This window comes from Bombina bombina, chromosome 7 (assembly GCF_027579735.1).
Source record: "Bombina bombina isolate aBomBom1 chromosome 7, aBomBom1.pri, whole genome shotgun sequence".
Classification (NCBI taxonomy): domain Eukaryota; kingdom Metazoa; phylum Chordata; class Amphibia; order Anura; family Bombinatoridae; genus Bombina; species Bombina bombina.
Window position 1 is genome coordinate 62,215,108 of NC_069505.1, and position 15,541 is coordinate 62,230,648.

The 15,541-nt window shown below is 39.9% G+C and overlaps 1 protein-coding gene across 1 annotated transcript in view; it reads left to right on the forward strand.

Moving 5' to 3' along the window:
• Positions 1-2,692: 2,692 nt before the first annotated feature.
• BET1L (Bet1 golgi vesicular membrane trafficking protein like) overlaps positions 2,693-15,541 on the forward strand; it is a 34,222-nt gene continuing 21,373 nt past the window's right edge. The window contains exon 1 of the mRNA XM_053688878.1: positions 2,693-2,909. Within this exon, the coding sequence (XP_053544853.1) occupies positions 2,891-2,909 (19 nt within the window). The 5' untranslated portion in view covers positions 2,693-2,890. The remainder of the gene's footprint in view (positions 2,910-15,541) is intronic.

Here is a 15,541-nt window from a genome sequence, read left to right on the forward strand (position 1 = left end):
GTAATTTTAAGAAACTTTCTAATTTACTCTTATTATCAATTTTTCTTTGTTCACTTGGTATCTTTATTTTAAAATGCTGGAATGTAAGCTTAGAAGCCGGCCTATTTTTGGTTCAGCACCTGGGTAGAGCTTGCTGATTGGTGTTTAAATGTAGCCATCCAATCAGCAAGTGCTACCAATGTCCTGAACCAAAAATGGGCTGGTTCCAAATCTTACTTTCAATCTTTTTTAAATAAAGATACCAAGAGAACGAAGAAAAATTGATAATAGGAGAAAATTAGAAAGTTGCTTAAAATTGTATGCTCTATCTGAATCATGAAAGTTTATTTTTGACTACTCTATTCCTTTAACCAGACTGCCAGTTCTGTTTTTTTGCCAAGCTGTTCAGTTACATGAATGTAAAAAGTGCAAACTTAATTATTTGCTTCCAATCTAAGGTAGAAATATAAAGCAAAATCAATTTAAAATGTTTTTGGTGAACTATTTAATCAAAACTATTTATGTATCATCTGCCATCTGATCTATCTATCAATATCTATAATCTATCATTTCTATCATCTATATATATATATATATGTCTATCTCCATCCATCTATCTATAACCTGTCTGAAGTGTTTATATCTATTATATATAGTTAGATATATATATAGTATATAATATCTATCTCCATCCATCACATTCAGTCTATATATTATCTATCTCTATATATCTAGCATCTAGCTGTATTATCTATTTATCAATTATCTAACTCTGTCGCTCCCTCTCTATATATAATATATATATATATATATATATATATATATATATATATATATATATATATATATTAGGGGTGTCAAAAATAATCGCCATTGCGATGCATCGCGATGCAGCCATTAACGATGCTGCATCGATGCGGTGCAAGATCAGAATCGATTCAGGGTCAGTGACGTCATCGCACAATGTCACGTGACCCCGCCTCTCCCACTGACTGATGCGAGGGCTTAAAGTAATGGCAGGTAATGGCAGACAGAGTAAATATTGATTGATTCTATTTTGAACATCAGCACGCTCAGTGCAGTTGTCTGACAAGCGGACAGCAGCCTCCTGTGAATATTTCCTTGTATTATCGCTTCCCTGTTTACTCACTGTTGCGGTCTCTGCTGCATGTTTCCTCTTTGTCAGACCCCTAGCCCAGCACCAAACGAGCATTTGAGTGTTGCTATTAGATATAGAAAAAGTCAAGTGTTAAAAAAGTATCTAATAGCAACACTCAAATGCTCGTTTGGTGCTGGGCTAGGGGTCTGACAAAGAGGAGACATGCAGCAGAGACCGCAACAGTTAACAGGGAAGCGATAATACAAGGAAATAGTCACTGTGTTACACGAGGCTGCTGTCAGTTGGTCAGACTGCTTCTGCCCTGTCAGATCTCTCCTAGTCTTGAAGCAGGCGACACAGCAGGAGGGCTTAATTAATCACATTCACCCGGCCAGCACCTTTACCTCTAGGACAACTTATTGAAGCCGTTCAGTAAGTGGTTGGTGCAGTTGTTAATAAAGGTTCCAGTAAGAGGAAATGACATAGCATTCCTTCCCAGCTGCAGATCATCACAGAGCCGTAATAAACATGTTTAGAGTGCCTACATGATTGATTAGGTGACCCTTTATGTCAGTTAAGAGCCCTAATCATTAACGGTGACACTGCACTGCTCACACATACCATGCATTCCTTTCAAAGCTCTCCAATACCCAGAATACTAGTCTCACTGTCTCATATGAGCTTAGGGAGCAAAATAACAGCCCATCTATGATCTAAGTGTAATATGTGACAGGGTATTGTATTATAGTTGTGCTTTGTATGTGTATATAAATAAATGTATATGTTACATATAAACCTATAGCCTTTTAAAAGCATATCTATTACCTTAAATCTGAATCCATTATTTTTATTTTAAAAAAAAATCAATATCACACATATCCTATGTTAGTTATGTATTTGGGACCTGCTCTGCTAAAAGTTAATCATTTATACACCTTGGTTCATAAACTGTGCATTATTCCCTGACAAAAGAGGCAAGTCCAGAATTATTATTTAACATGCCAGGACCATAGTACCTTATATCCTAGAAACATCCCCTTAGCAATCCCCTTTTTTTTTTTTAAAGCAGATAAAATAAAAAAGGGAGTTCTGACTGCTTGAATTTGTTAATGAAAATCAAGGGCAGTAATCGTGATGCATCGCGATGCATCGTAGAATCGAATCGTATCGAATCGTTACGATGATAATCGTAATCGAATCGAATCGTGAGACAGGTGAAGATGCGCAGCTCTAATATATATACACACACTGCTCTTTGTCTATGTAATCTATATCAGTCGATTTCTGTAATCTCTCATCTATTTACCGTTTATGTATCTAATAAAGCAAGAGGTGGTTTATGCTAAAAAGGAATATAGTATTTTAACCATAAAAAGATAAAAAAATAATAATTGTATAGTTTCTTTGTCCAATCTAATGCCCTGGAACACGACTTGACCCCACTCTTCATTCTTTGTCATTTGCAACATTCAGATATTCCTCAGCTGCTTCCTGCACTCCCTGTGCTGATTCCTCATGGCATATTTCATGTGGGTAATGTGCCGGTGAGTGTATCGTGCTATATTTATCTACTGACTTCGTATGCTAAACACGCCACTAGAGGGCGGAAACACGCGTGGAATAAATGATAATGTGATCTCCATAACAACAAGATGAAAGACGCTAACTCATCTTTGGGGCGTGTCTTTTATGCACCACGTGACAAGGTCCTGCGTGTAGGAGCTGCCCATTGGATCGTGACATCACTAGAAGTTTTGAATGACGTGAATTGAGGGCGGAAATCTCCACGTATGAGACAAGAACAAAACAATAATGGCGGAGTGGGGAAGAGGTAACAAAATATACAGCAAGTGAAATACGTCTCTGTGTAGTGGGAGGGTGGGGCAAGGGACTAAGATATGTATATTAAATCCTCAGCCTGCGATGTAATTGCTATAACTCTTGTCAGTGTCACATAATATGATGTGGGTATATGTAACTAACAGGTGTCAGTGCTACAGGATATGATAGGGGTATATGTAACTAACAGGGGTCAGTGCTACAGGATATGATATGGGTATATGTAACTAACAGGTGTCAGTACTACAGGATATGATAGGGGTATATGTAACTAACAGGAGTCAGTGCTACAGGATTGTGATATGGGTATATGTAACTAACAGGGGTCAGTGCTACAGGATTGTGATATGGGTATATGTAACTAACAGGGGTCAGTACTACAGAATATGATATGGGTATATGTAACTAACAGGGGTCAGTGCTACAGAATATGATATGGGTATATGTAACTAACAGGTGTCAGTACTACAGGATATGATATGGGTATATGTAACTAACAGGAGTCAGTGCTACAGGATTGTGATATGGGTATATGTAACTAACAGGGGTCAGTGCTACAGGATTGTGATATGGGTATATGTAACTAACAGGGGTCAGTGCTACAGGATTGTGATATGGGTATATGTAACTAACAGGGGTCAGTGCTACAGGATTGTGATATGGGTATATGTAACTAACAGGGGTCAGTGCTAGAGGATATAATATGGGTATATGTAACTAACAGGTGTCAGTACTACAGGATATGATATGGGTATATGTAACTAACAGGTGTCAGTGCTACAGGATATGATATGGGTATATGTAACTAACAGGTGTCAGTACTACAGGATATGATATGGGTAAATGTAACTAACAGGGGTCAGTACTACAGGATATGATATGGGTATATGTAACTAACAGGTGTCAGTGCTACAGGATATGATATAGGTATATGTAACTAACAGGGGTCAGTGCTACAGGATATGATATGGGTATATGTAACTAACAGGTGTCAGTACTACAGGATATGATATGGGTATATGTAACTAACAGGGGTCAGTACTACAGGATATGATATGGGTATATGTAACTAACAGGTGTCAGTGCTACAGGATATGATATGGGTATATGTAACTAACAGGTGTCAGTGCTACAGGATATGATATGGGTATATGTAACTAACAGGTGTCAGTGCTACAGGATATGATATGGGTATATGTAACTAACTGGCTTCAGTGCTACAGGATATGATATGGGTATATGTAACTAACAGGCTTCAGTACTACAGGATATGATATGGGTATATGTAACTAACAGGGGTCAGTACTACAGTATATGATATGGGTATATGTAACTAACAGGGGTCAGTGCTACAGGATATGATATGGGTATATGTAACTAACTGGCTTCAGTGCTACAGGATATGATATGGGTATATGTAACTAACAGGGGTCAGTACTACAGTATATTATATGGGTATATGTAACTAACAGGGGTCAGTGCTACAGGATATGATATGGGTATATGTAACTAACAGGTGTCAGTGCTACAGGATATGATATAGGTATATGTAACTAACAGGGGTCAGTGCTACAGGATATGATATGGGTATATGTAACTAACAGGTGTCAGTACTACAGGATATGATATGGGTATATGTAACTAACAGGGGTCAGTACTACAGGATATGATATGGGTATATGTAACTAACAGGTGTCAGTGCTACAGGATATGATATGGGTATATGTAACTAACAGGTGTCAGTGCTACAGGATATGATATGGGTATATGTAACTAACAGGTGTCAGTGCTACAGGATATGATATGGGTATATGTAACTAACTGGCTTCAGTGCTACAGGATATGATATGGGTATATGTAACTAACAGGCTTCAGTGCTACAGGATATGATATGGGTATATGTAACTAACAGGGGTCAGTACTACAGTATATTATATGGGTATATGTAACTAACAGGGGTCAGTGCTACAGGATATGATATGGGTATATGTAACTAACAGGGGTCAGTGCTACAGGATATAATATGAGTATATGTAACTAACAGGTGTCAGTGCTACATGATTGTGATATGGGTATATGTAACTAACAGGGGTCAGTGCTACAGGATATGATATGGGTATATGTAACTAACAGGTGTCAGTGCTACAGGATATGATATGGGTATATGTAACTAACAGGTGTCAGTACTACAGGATATGATATGGGTATATGTAACTAACAGGTGTCAGTACTACAGGATATGATATGGGTATATGTAACTAACAGGTGTCAGTACTACAGGATATGATATGGGTATATGTAACTAACAGGTGTCAGTACTACAGGATATGATATGGGTATATGTAACTAACAGGTGTCAGTGCTACAGGATATGATATGGGTATATGTAACTAACAGGTGTCAGTGCTACAGGATATGATATGGGTATTTGTAACTAACAGGCTTCAGTGCTACATGATATGATATGGGTATATGTAACTAACAGGTGTCAGTGCTACAGGATATGATATGGGTATATGTAACTAACAGGGGTCAGTACTACAGGATATGATATGGGTATATGTAACTAACAGATGTCAGTGCTACAGGATATGATATGGGTATATGTAACTAACAGGCTTCAGTGCTACAGGATATGATATGGGTATATGTAACTAACAGGGGTCAGTGCTACAGGATATGATATGGGTATATGTAACTAACAGGTGTCAGTGCTACAGGATATGATATGGGTATATGTAACTAACAGGTGTCAGTGCTACAGGATATGATATGGGTATATGTAACTAACAGATGTCAGTGCTACAGGATATGATATGGGTATATGTAACTAACAGGGGTCAGTACTACAGGATATGATATGGGTATATGTAACTAACAGGCTTCAGTGCTACAGGATATGATGTAGGGCTGCAACTAACGATTATTTTCATAATCGATTAATCGGCCGATTATTTTTTCGATTAATCGACTAATCGGATAAAAAGAGAATCAATAATAGTTTTCTATGTTTTAAATAAAATCCACATAATGAGTGTTACAAATATAAACTTCAGACTAAAACTTTACATTAACACAACTGTTTCTTCAATTTTTAAGCAGCAGAACACAGTTTTATAATTAAACAAAACAAACCCACAAACTGTTTGAAAAGAGGTAGAACTAGAAAGAGACTATCCCTGTTAATAACATTCTGTTATTCACTCTTTCAGAAACTTTGCATTGAAATGCAAAAATCTCAACATGTCCACATGCTTCTGGCTAAGTCTGGTTCTCTGCAGCTATATTTCCTGCAGCAGAGAAAAGGCTGTTGAGGTGTATAAGTAGGGTTTTGCCAATTTCACCAAAGTGGGATATTTATCTTTATTAGCTCTTCACCAATGCTAAGTGTTTTCTACCTTGGCAAGGGGCCTCTTAAAGTAACCCTTGACTTCATTCTAACATAAAAATATCTTGAATATCTATATGCAATGGTAAATAACCAGCTATAAGGTTCTGGGAAATATCTAGTCCGCTCTAAAAATAACGAATATAGACTTACAAAGGTGGAATCTGGTACATATCACAATTTATTAAAAATATAAAAAAAAACAATAAAATACAAAATCAAAAGCGCTAAGGACTGTATATCAATAACAGGACAAAGCCTTACACATTTATTTATACAGTACATATAATCAGCAATAGCAAGCAATACGCTAATAATTGTGCAAACAGATAATAGTGCACATCAATTTAAATAACTCCCATCAATCTAGGGGCAAGGTGTAAACAATAAGCTTGGCACTATATCATGAAAAGCATAGGTCCAAATCACCAGATTTAATATAAACAATCCAAATGATGACTATTATATCTAGGTTGCACATAAGCCAGGGGTAGTTGTAAACGTATACTGTCCTGAAAAAGTGAAAAGTAGACCTCTGTAGACGTCCTTTAGGCTAAGGACATAACCATAAAACACAATACCATATGCAGGAGTTCATTGGAGTGAAGCAGCTGGTGTTGTGCACAGACCAACTAATTGCAAACCAACTAATCGATTAATCGATTATGAGATTCGTTGACAACTATTTTCATAATCGATTATTATCGATTATGACGATTAGTTGTTGCAGCTCTAGGTATATGTAACTAACAAGTGTCAGTGCTACAGGATATGATACGGGTATATGTAACTAACAGGCGTCAGTGCTACAGGATATGATATGGGTATATGTAACTAACAGGCGTCAGTGCTACAGGATATGATATGGGTATATGTAACTAACAGGCGTCAGTGCTACAGGATATGATATGGGTATATGTAACTAACAGGTGTCAGTGCTACAGGATATGATATGGGTATATGTAACTAACAGGCTTCAGTGCTACAGGATATGATATGGGTATATGTAACTAACAGGCGTCAGTGCTACAGGATATGATATGGGTATATGTAACTAACAGGTGTCAGTGCTACAGGATATGATAGGGGTATATGTAACTAACTGGTGTCAGTGCTACAGGATATGATATGTGTATATGTAACTAACAGGGGTCAGTGCTACAGGATATGATATGGGTATATGTAACTAACAATCTTCAGTGCCTCAGTATTTGATCTGAGGTCTGATATGGGTATGTATAACCAATGGGCTTCAGACCTAGTAAAACAAATTATTTGGTGCTTAGATTAAAGGGACAGGAAAGTAATAAATGTAAACTTGCATGATTCAGATAGAGCTTTTACTTTTAAATTCACTTCTGTTGTCAAATTAACTTTTTTATTCTTTTGGTATCTTTGATTTACATATCCTACACCACTTTAGAGCTAGCTGGTAATTGGTGGCTACACAAACATGTGATTGGCTCACTATACGTGTTCAGCTACCTCTCAGTGCAGTATTGCTGCTCTGAAGCTGACTTTAACCCTTTGTACAGGTTTAAACACATAGTTCTATGCACGTGGTAGTGCAGTAATACAATACATGAGTGATCGAGCACTTAGTTTAACGACAGTGGGACTCTAGAAGTTCTCTCACACTAACGGCTTGTACAGTGCAGCTGTACCGTCCCTAGTTTTTTATTTTCTCCTACATTGGTGTGTCCGGTCCACGGCTTCATCCTTACTTATGGGATATTCTCTTCCCCTACAGGAAGTGGCAAAGAGAAACACCCAGCAGAGCTGTGCATATAGCTCCCCTTAGGCTCCGCCCCCCCAGTCATTCTCTTTGCCGCTCTGAACAAGTAGCATCTCCACTGGGGTGGTAAAGAGTATGTGGTGTTAGTTGTAGTTTTATTTCTTCTATCAAGAGTTTGTTATTTTAAAATAGTGCCGGTTTGTACTATTTACTCTACAACAGAAAATGATGAAGATTTCTGTTAAAAGAGGAGTATGATTTTAGCACCAGTAACTAAAATCCATTGCTGTTCCCACGCAGGACTGTTGAAACCAGAGAACTTCAGTTGGGGGGAACAGTTTGCAGGCTTATCTGCTTCAGGTATGATCAGTCATTTTTCTAACAAGACCAAGTAATGCTAGAAGACTGTCAGTTATCCATTCTTGGATAGGTAAGCCATTTTCTTAGACTCAGTAACAGAATTAAGGCTTATAACTAGGGCTCAATGCTGGTTGACACTATTATGGGCTAAGTCGATTACTTTTTATTATGTTTATGTGACATTTTAAGTGTTTTTCAAACTTAAACACTTTTGGGGAACTTTTTTCGCCTGGCAGTGGTTTAGACGCCTAATCTTGTCAGAAAGGCCCCTTCACTCTGGAATGCTAGAGGGAGGAGGCCTCATTTTCGCGCCTCAGTTGCGCAGTTGCTTTTCACTAGGCAGTTCATGCAGCTTCACGTGGTGTATCTAGATTGGAAAAGGACTTCAGAGAGGCTTATTATTTACTTGAATAACCCCTAAGGAAGGTAAAACGCAGCAGTAGAGACTGTGGTGTGGGACTGTAGTGTCTTTAACCGGTTAATTTCATATTTTAGCTCCGGTTTGGGCATTTAAGGGTTAAATTGTCTGAAAATTGGAGTGCAATACTTTCTAAGCATTAAGTCACTGTGATGAAAATTTCATAAAGATCGGATATTTCTTTGATGGTTTTCTGACATTTCTATAATAAAGTGTACACTTTTATTATTTAAAGAGACAGTAACGGTTTTGTATAAAATAATTTTTATTGCATTAAAACTCTGCATAAGTTTGTCTAACATGTCTGTGCCTTCAGATAGCCTATGTTCTGTGTGCATGGATGCCAAGGTGGTTCCCCCATTGAATGTATGTGTAAAGTGTGCAATAGCGTCCAAACAGATAAAGGACAGTACTGTCACTTTTAAAGATGTTGCCCAAGATGAGACTTTAAATGAAGGTAGTGGGGATAGTTCATCATCCTCTCCTTCTGTGTCAACGCCAGCTTTGCCCGCGCAATCGATACCTAGTACATCTGACACGCCTATGGCTGTTACTATGCAGCAGTTAGCAACAGTTATGAATAATTCGCTAGCAGCATTTTTAGCCAAAATGCCAGTTTTCGCTAGAAAGCGTGATTGCTCAGTTTTAAATACAGAGGATGAGCAAGCAGACGCAGGGGATAATTCATCTGTGGTACCCTCACATCAATCTGAATTGGCGGTGAGGGAGGGCCTGTCTGAGGGAGAAATTTCTGACACAGGGAAAGTTTCTCAGCAGGCAGAGACTGATCCCATTGCATTTAAATTTAAACTAGAGCACCTCCGCGCCCTACTTAAGGAGGTGCTAGCTACACTTGATGATTGTGATCCTCTGGTGATTCCAGAAAAATTGTGCAAAATGGACACATTTTTAGAGGTTCCAGTGCACTCTGATGCGTTTCCGATACCCAAGAGGGTGGCGGATATAGTGACTAAGGAGTGGGAGAAGCCAGGTGTACCATTTGTTCCCCCTCCTATATTTAAGAAAATGTTCCCCATTGTTGACCCTAGAAGGGACGCATGGCAGACGGTCCCTAAGGTTGAGGGGGCAGTTTCAACATTAGCTAAGCGCACAACTATACCGATAGAGGACAGTTGCGCTTTCAAAGATCCCATGGATAAAAAACTAGAAGGTTTACTTAAGAAAATTTTTGTTCAGCAAGGTTTCCTTCTGCAACCAATTTCGTGCATTATTCCTGTCACCACGGCAGCGTCTTTTTGGTTCGATGAACTAGAAAATTCGCTCCAGAAGGAGACTCCTTATGATGAGGTCATGGACAGAATTCACGCACTGAAGTTGGCTAATTCCTTTATTTTAGATGCCGCTTTTCAATTAGCAAAATTAGCGGCGAAAAATTCAGGTTTTGCAATAGTGGCGCGCAGAGCGCTTTGGCTAAAATCTTGGTCGGCGGATGTGTCGTCCAAAACAAAATTGCTTAATATTCCTTTCAAGGGTAAGACCCTATTCGGGCCAGAATTGAAAGAGATTATTTCAGACATCACTGGGGGAAAGGGCCATGCCCTCCCACAGGATAGACCTTTCAAAGCAAAAAATAAGTCTAATTTTCGTTCCTTTCGCAATTTCAGGAACAGACCGGCCCCTAACTCTACAGCCTCTAGACAAGAGGGTAATGCATCCCAGCCCAAGCCAGCATGGAAACCATTGCAAGGCTGGAACAAGGGAAAACAGGCCAAAAAGCCTGCTGCTGCTACCAAATCAGCATGAAAGGATAGCCCCCGATCCGGGACCGGATCTGGTAGGGGGCAGACTCTGGGCTTTAGAGATTGTCTCTCAGGGGTATCTCCTAGAATTCAAGGACCTTCCTCCAAAGGGAAGGTTTCATATGTCTCGCTTGTCTTTAGACCAGACAAAGAGACAGGCATTCTTACATTGCGTAGAAGACCTTCTAAAGATGGGAGTGATACACCCAGTTCCAAAAACAGAACAAGGACTGGGTTTTTACTCAAACCTGTTTGTGGTTCCCAAAAAGGAGGGAACTTTCAGACCAATTCTGGATTTGAAAATCCTAAACAAATTCCTCAGAGTTCCATCATTCAAAATGGAAACTATTCGAACAATTTTACCAATGATCCAGAAGGGTCAATACATGTCTACAGTGGACCTAAAGGATGCATACCTGCATATTCCGATCCACAAGGTTCACCATCAGTTCCTAAGGTTCGCCTTCCTGGACAAACATTATCAGTTTGTGGCTCTTCCTTTCGGATTGGCCACTGCTCCAAGAATTTTCACAAAGGTGTTAGGGTCCCTTCTTGCGGTGCTAAGGCCAAGGGGCATTGCGGTAGCACCTTACCTCGACGACATCCTAATTCAGGCGTCGTCCTTCCACAAAGCAAAGGCTCATACGGATATTGTTCTAGCCTTTCTAAGGTCTCACGGGTGGAAGGTGAACGTAGAAAAAGTTCTCTGTCCCCGGTCACAAGGGTTCCCTTCCTGGGAACAATAATAGACTCGGTAGAAATGAAAATCTTTCTGACGGAGGTCAGGAAGTCAAAGCTTTCAAATGCTTGTCGAGTTCTTCATGCCATTCCTCAGCCTTCTGTGGCTCAGTGCATGGAGGTAATCGGTCTAATGGTTGCGGCAATGGACGTAGTCCCTTTTGCCAGAATTCATCTCAGGCCACTGCAACTGTGCATGCTCAAGCAGTGGAATGGGGATTATGCAGATTTGTCTCCCCAGATACAAATGGACCAGGAAACCAGAGACTCGCTTCTCTGGTGGTTGTCCCAGGATCACCTGTCTCAGGGAATGAGTTTCCACAGACTGGAGTGGATCATTGTCACGACCGATGCCAGTCTCTTAGGCTGGGGTGCGGTCTGGGACTCTCTGAAAACTCAGGGTCTATGGTCTTGGGAAGAATCTCTTCTCCCGATAAACATTTTGGAACTAAGAGCGATATTCAATGCGCTCCTGGCGTGGCCTCAACTAGCGGAGGCCAAATTCATAAGATTTCAGTCGGACAACATGACGACTGTAGCGTACATCAATCATCAGGGGGGAACAAAGAGTTCCCTGGCGATGATGGAAGTATCCAAGATCATCAAATGGGCGGAGGATCACTCCTGCCATCTATCAGCAATTCACATCCCAGGAGTGGACAACTGGGAAGCGGATTATCTGAGTCGTCAGACTTTCCACCCGGGGGAGTGGGAACTTCACCCGGAGGTTTTTGCCCAGTTAACGCAACTGTGGGGCATTCCAGATCTGGATCTGATGGCGTCACGTCAGAACTCCAAAGTTCCACGTTACGGGTCCAGGTCCAGGGATCCCAAAGCGACACTAGTAGATGCCTTAGTGGCGCCTTGGTCGTTCAATCTAGCTTATGTCTTTCCACCGTTTCCTCTTCTCCCCCGGCTAGTAGCCAGGATCAAACAGGAGAAGGCTTCAGTAATTCTGATAGCTCCTGCGTGGCCACGCAGGACTTGGTATGCAGACCTGGTGAATATGTCATTGGTTCCACCATGGAAGCTACCTTTGAGGCAGGACCTTCTAACTCAAGGTCCATTCGAACATCCAAACCTGGTTTCTCTGCAACTGACTGCTTGGAGATTGAACGCTTGATTCTTGCGAAGCGTGGCTTTTCGGATTCAGTCATAGAGACTCTGATCCAGGCTAGAAAGCCTGTCACCAGGAAGATTTACCATAAGATATGGCGGAAATATCTTTGCTGGTGTGAATCCAAGGATTACTCATGGAGCAAGATTAAGATTCCAAGGATACTATCCTTTCTCCAAGAGGGATTGGAGAAAGGTCTCTCAGCTAGTTCTTTAAAAGGACAGATATCTGCTCTGTCTGTTTTGTTACACAGGCGTTTGGCAGCCGTGCCAGACGTTTAGGCGTTTGTACAGGCTTTAGTCAGAATCAAGCCTGTCTACAGACCTGTGGCCCCTCCATGGAGCCTAAACTTAGTTCTTTCAGTTCTTCAGGGGGTTCCGTTTGAACCTTTACATTCCATAGATATTAAGTTACTATCTTGGAAAGTTTTGTTTTTGGTTGCTATTTCTTCTGCTAGAAGAGTATCTGAATTGGCTGCTTTGCATTGTAATTCACCCTATCTGGTGTTCCATGCAAATAAGGTTGGTTTTGCGTACTAAACCTGGTTTCCTTCCAAAAGTTGTTTCTAATAAGAATATTAACCAGGAAATTATTGTTCCTTCTCTGTGTCCTAATCCAGTTTCTAAGAAGGAACGTCTGTTACACAATTTGGATGTGGTTCGTGCTTTAAAGTTCTATTTACAAGCAACTAAAGATTTCAGACAAACATCATCCTTGTTTGTTGTCTATTCTGGTATGAGGAGAGGTCAAAAAGCGACCGCTACCTCTCTTTCCTTCTGGCTAAAGAGCATCATCAGATTGGCTTATGAGACTGCTGGACAGCAGCCTCCTGAACGGATTACAGCTCATTCCACCAGAGCTGTGGCTTCCACTTGGGCTTTCAAGAATGAGGCTTCTGTTGAACAGATTTGTAAGGCAGCGACTTGGTCCTCACTGCATACATTCACCAAATTTTACAAATTCGATACTTTTGCTTCTTCGGAGGCTATTTTTGGGAGAAAGGTTTTACAAGCAGTGGTGCCTTCCGTTTAGGTTACCTGACTTGTTCCCTCCCTTCATCCGTGTCCTAAAGCTTTGGTATTGGTTCCCATAAGTAAGGATGAAGCCATGGACCGGACACACCAATGTAGGAGAAAACAGAATTTATATTTACCTGATAAATTCCTTTCTCCTACGGTGTGTCCGGTCCAAGGCCCACCCTGGCATTTAGTCAGGTTTAAATTTATTTTTCAAAACTACAGTCACCACTGCACCCTATGGTTCTCCTTTTTCTCCTAACCGTCGGTCGAATGACTGGGGGGGCGGAGCCTAAGGGGAGCTATATGCACAGCTCTGCTGGGTGTTTCTCTTTGCCACTTCCTGTAGGGGAAGAGAATATCCCATAAGTAAGGATGAAGCCGTGGACCGGACACACCGTAGGAGAAAGGAATTTATCAGGTAAATATAAATTCTGTTTTTTCTAGTGTGTTTTTATTTTTCGGCACATTTTCACATAATTTGCTACTGAGGTAATGGTTTTAGATCATGGGTTACTGATTTGTGGTGTCGCATAACTTCTTAAAGGACTGTTAAAGGGACATTAAAACCAAAAGTTTTCTTTCATGATTCAGATAGAACACAGGTTTTCAAACCTTTCCTCAGACCTCCCTAACAGGCCAGATTTTGTGGATATCTGAACTAAAGCACAGGTGAAACAATCAGCTGATTAGTAAAGATGATAATTTTACCTGCTCTCGTCTAAGGTAATCCAGAAAACCTGGCCTGTTGGGGAGGCTTGAGGGCATGTTTGAAAACCAGTGAGAGAGAGCTTATAAGTTTAACCCCTTAATGACCACAGCACTTGGTCCGTTTGGGACCAAGGCTATTTTTACATTTCTGCGGTGTTTGTGTTTAGCTGTAATTTTCCTCTTACTTATTTACTGTACCCACACATATTATATACCGCTTTTCTCGCCATTAAATGGACTTTCTAAAGATACCATTATTTTCATCATATCTTATAATTTGCTATAAAAAAAATACAAAATATGATGAAAAAATGGAAAAAAACACACTTTTTCGAACTTTGACCCCCAAAATATGTTACACATCTACAACCACCAAAAAACACTCATGCTAAATAGTTTCTAAATTTTGTCCTGAGTTTAGAAATACCCAATGTTTACAGGTTCTTTGCTTTTTTTGCAAGTTATAGGGCAATAAATACAAGTAGCACTTTGCTATTTCCAAACCACTTTTTTTCAAAATTAGCGCTAGTTACATTGGGACACTGATATATGTCAGGAATCCCTGAATATCCCTTGACATGTATATATATTTTTTTAGAAGACATCCCAAAGTATTGATCTAGACCCATTTTGGCATATTTCATGCCACCATTTCACCGCCAAATGCGATCAAATAAAAAAAAATTGTTCATTTTTTCACAAACTTTAGGTTTCTCACTGAAATTATTTACAAACAACTTATGCAATTATGGCATAAATGGTTGTAAATGCTTCTCTGGGATCCCCTTTCTTTAGAAATAGCAGGCATGTATGGCTTTGGTGTTGCTTTTTGGTAATTAGAAGACTGCTAAATGCCACTGCGCACCACATGTGTATTATGCCCAGCAGTGAATGGGTTAATTAGGGAGTAGGCAGAGAGCTTCTAGGGTTAATTTTAGCTGTAGTGTAGTAGACAACCCCAAGTATTGATCTAGGCCCATTTTGGTATATTTCATGCCACCATTTCACCCCCAAATGCGATCAAATTAAAAAAAAGTTACATTTTTCTCAATTTTAGGTTTCTCACTGAAATTATTTACAAACAGCTTGTGCAATTATGGCACAAATGGTTGTAAATGCTTCTCTGGGATCCCCTTTCTTTAGAAATAGCAGACATATATGGCTTTGGTGTTGCTTTTTGGTAATTAGAAGGCTGCTAATTGCTGCTGCGCACCACACGTGTATTATGCCCAGCAGTGAAGGGGTTAATTAGGGAGCTTGTAGGGTTAATTTTAGCTTTAGTGTAGTGTAGTAGACAACCCAAAGTATTGATCTAGGCCCATTTTGGTATATTTCATGCCACCATTTCACCGCCAAAAGCGATCACAAACTTTAGGTTTCT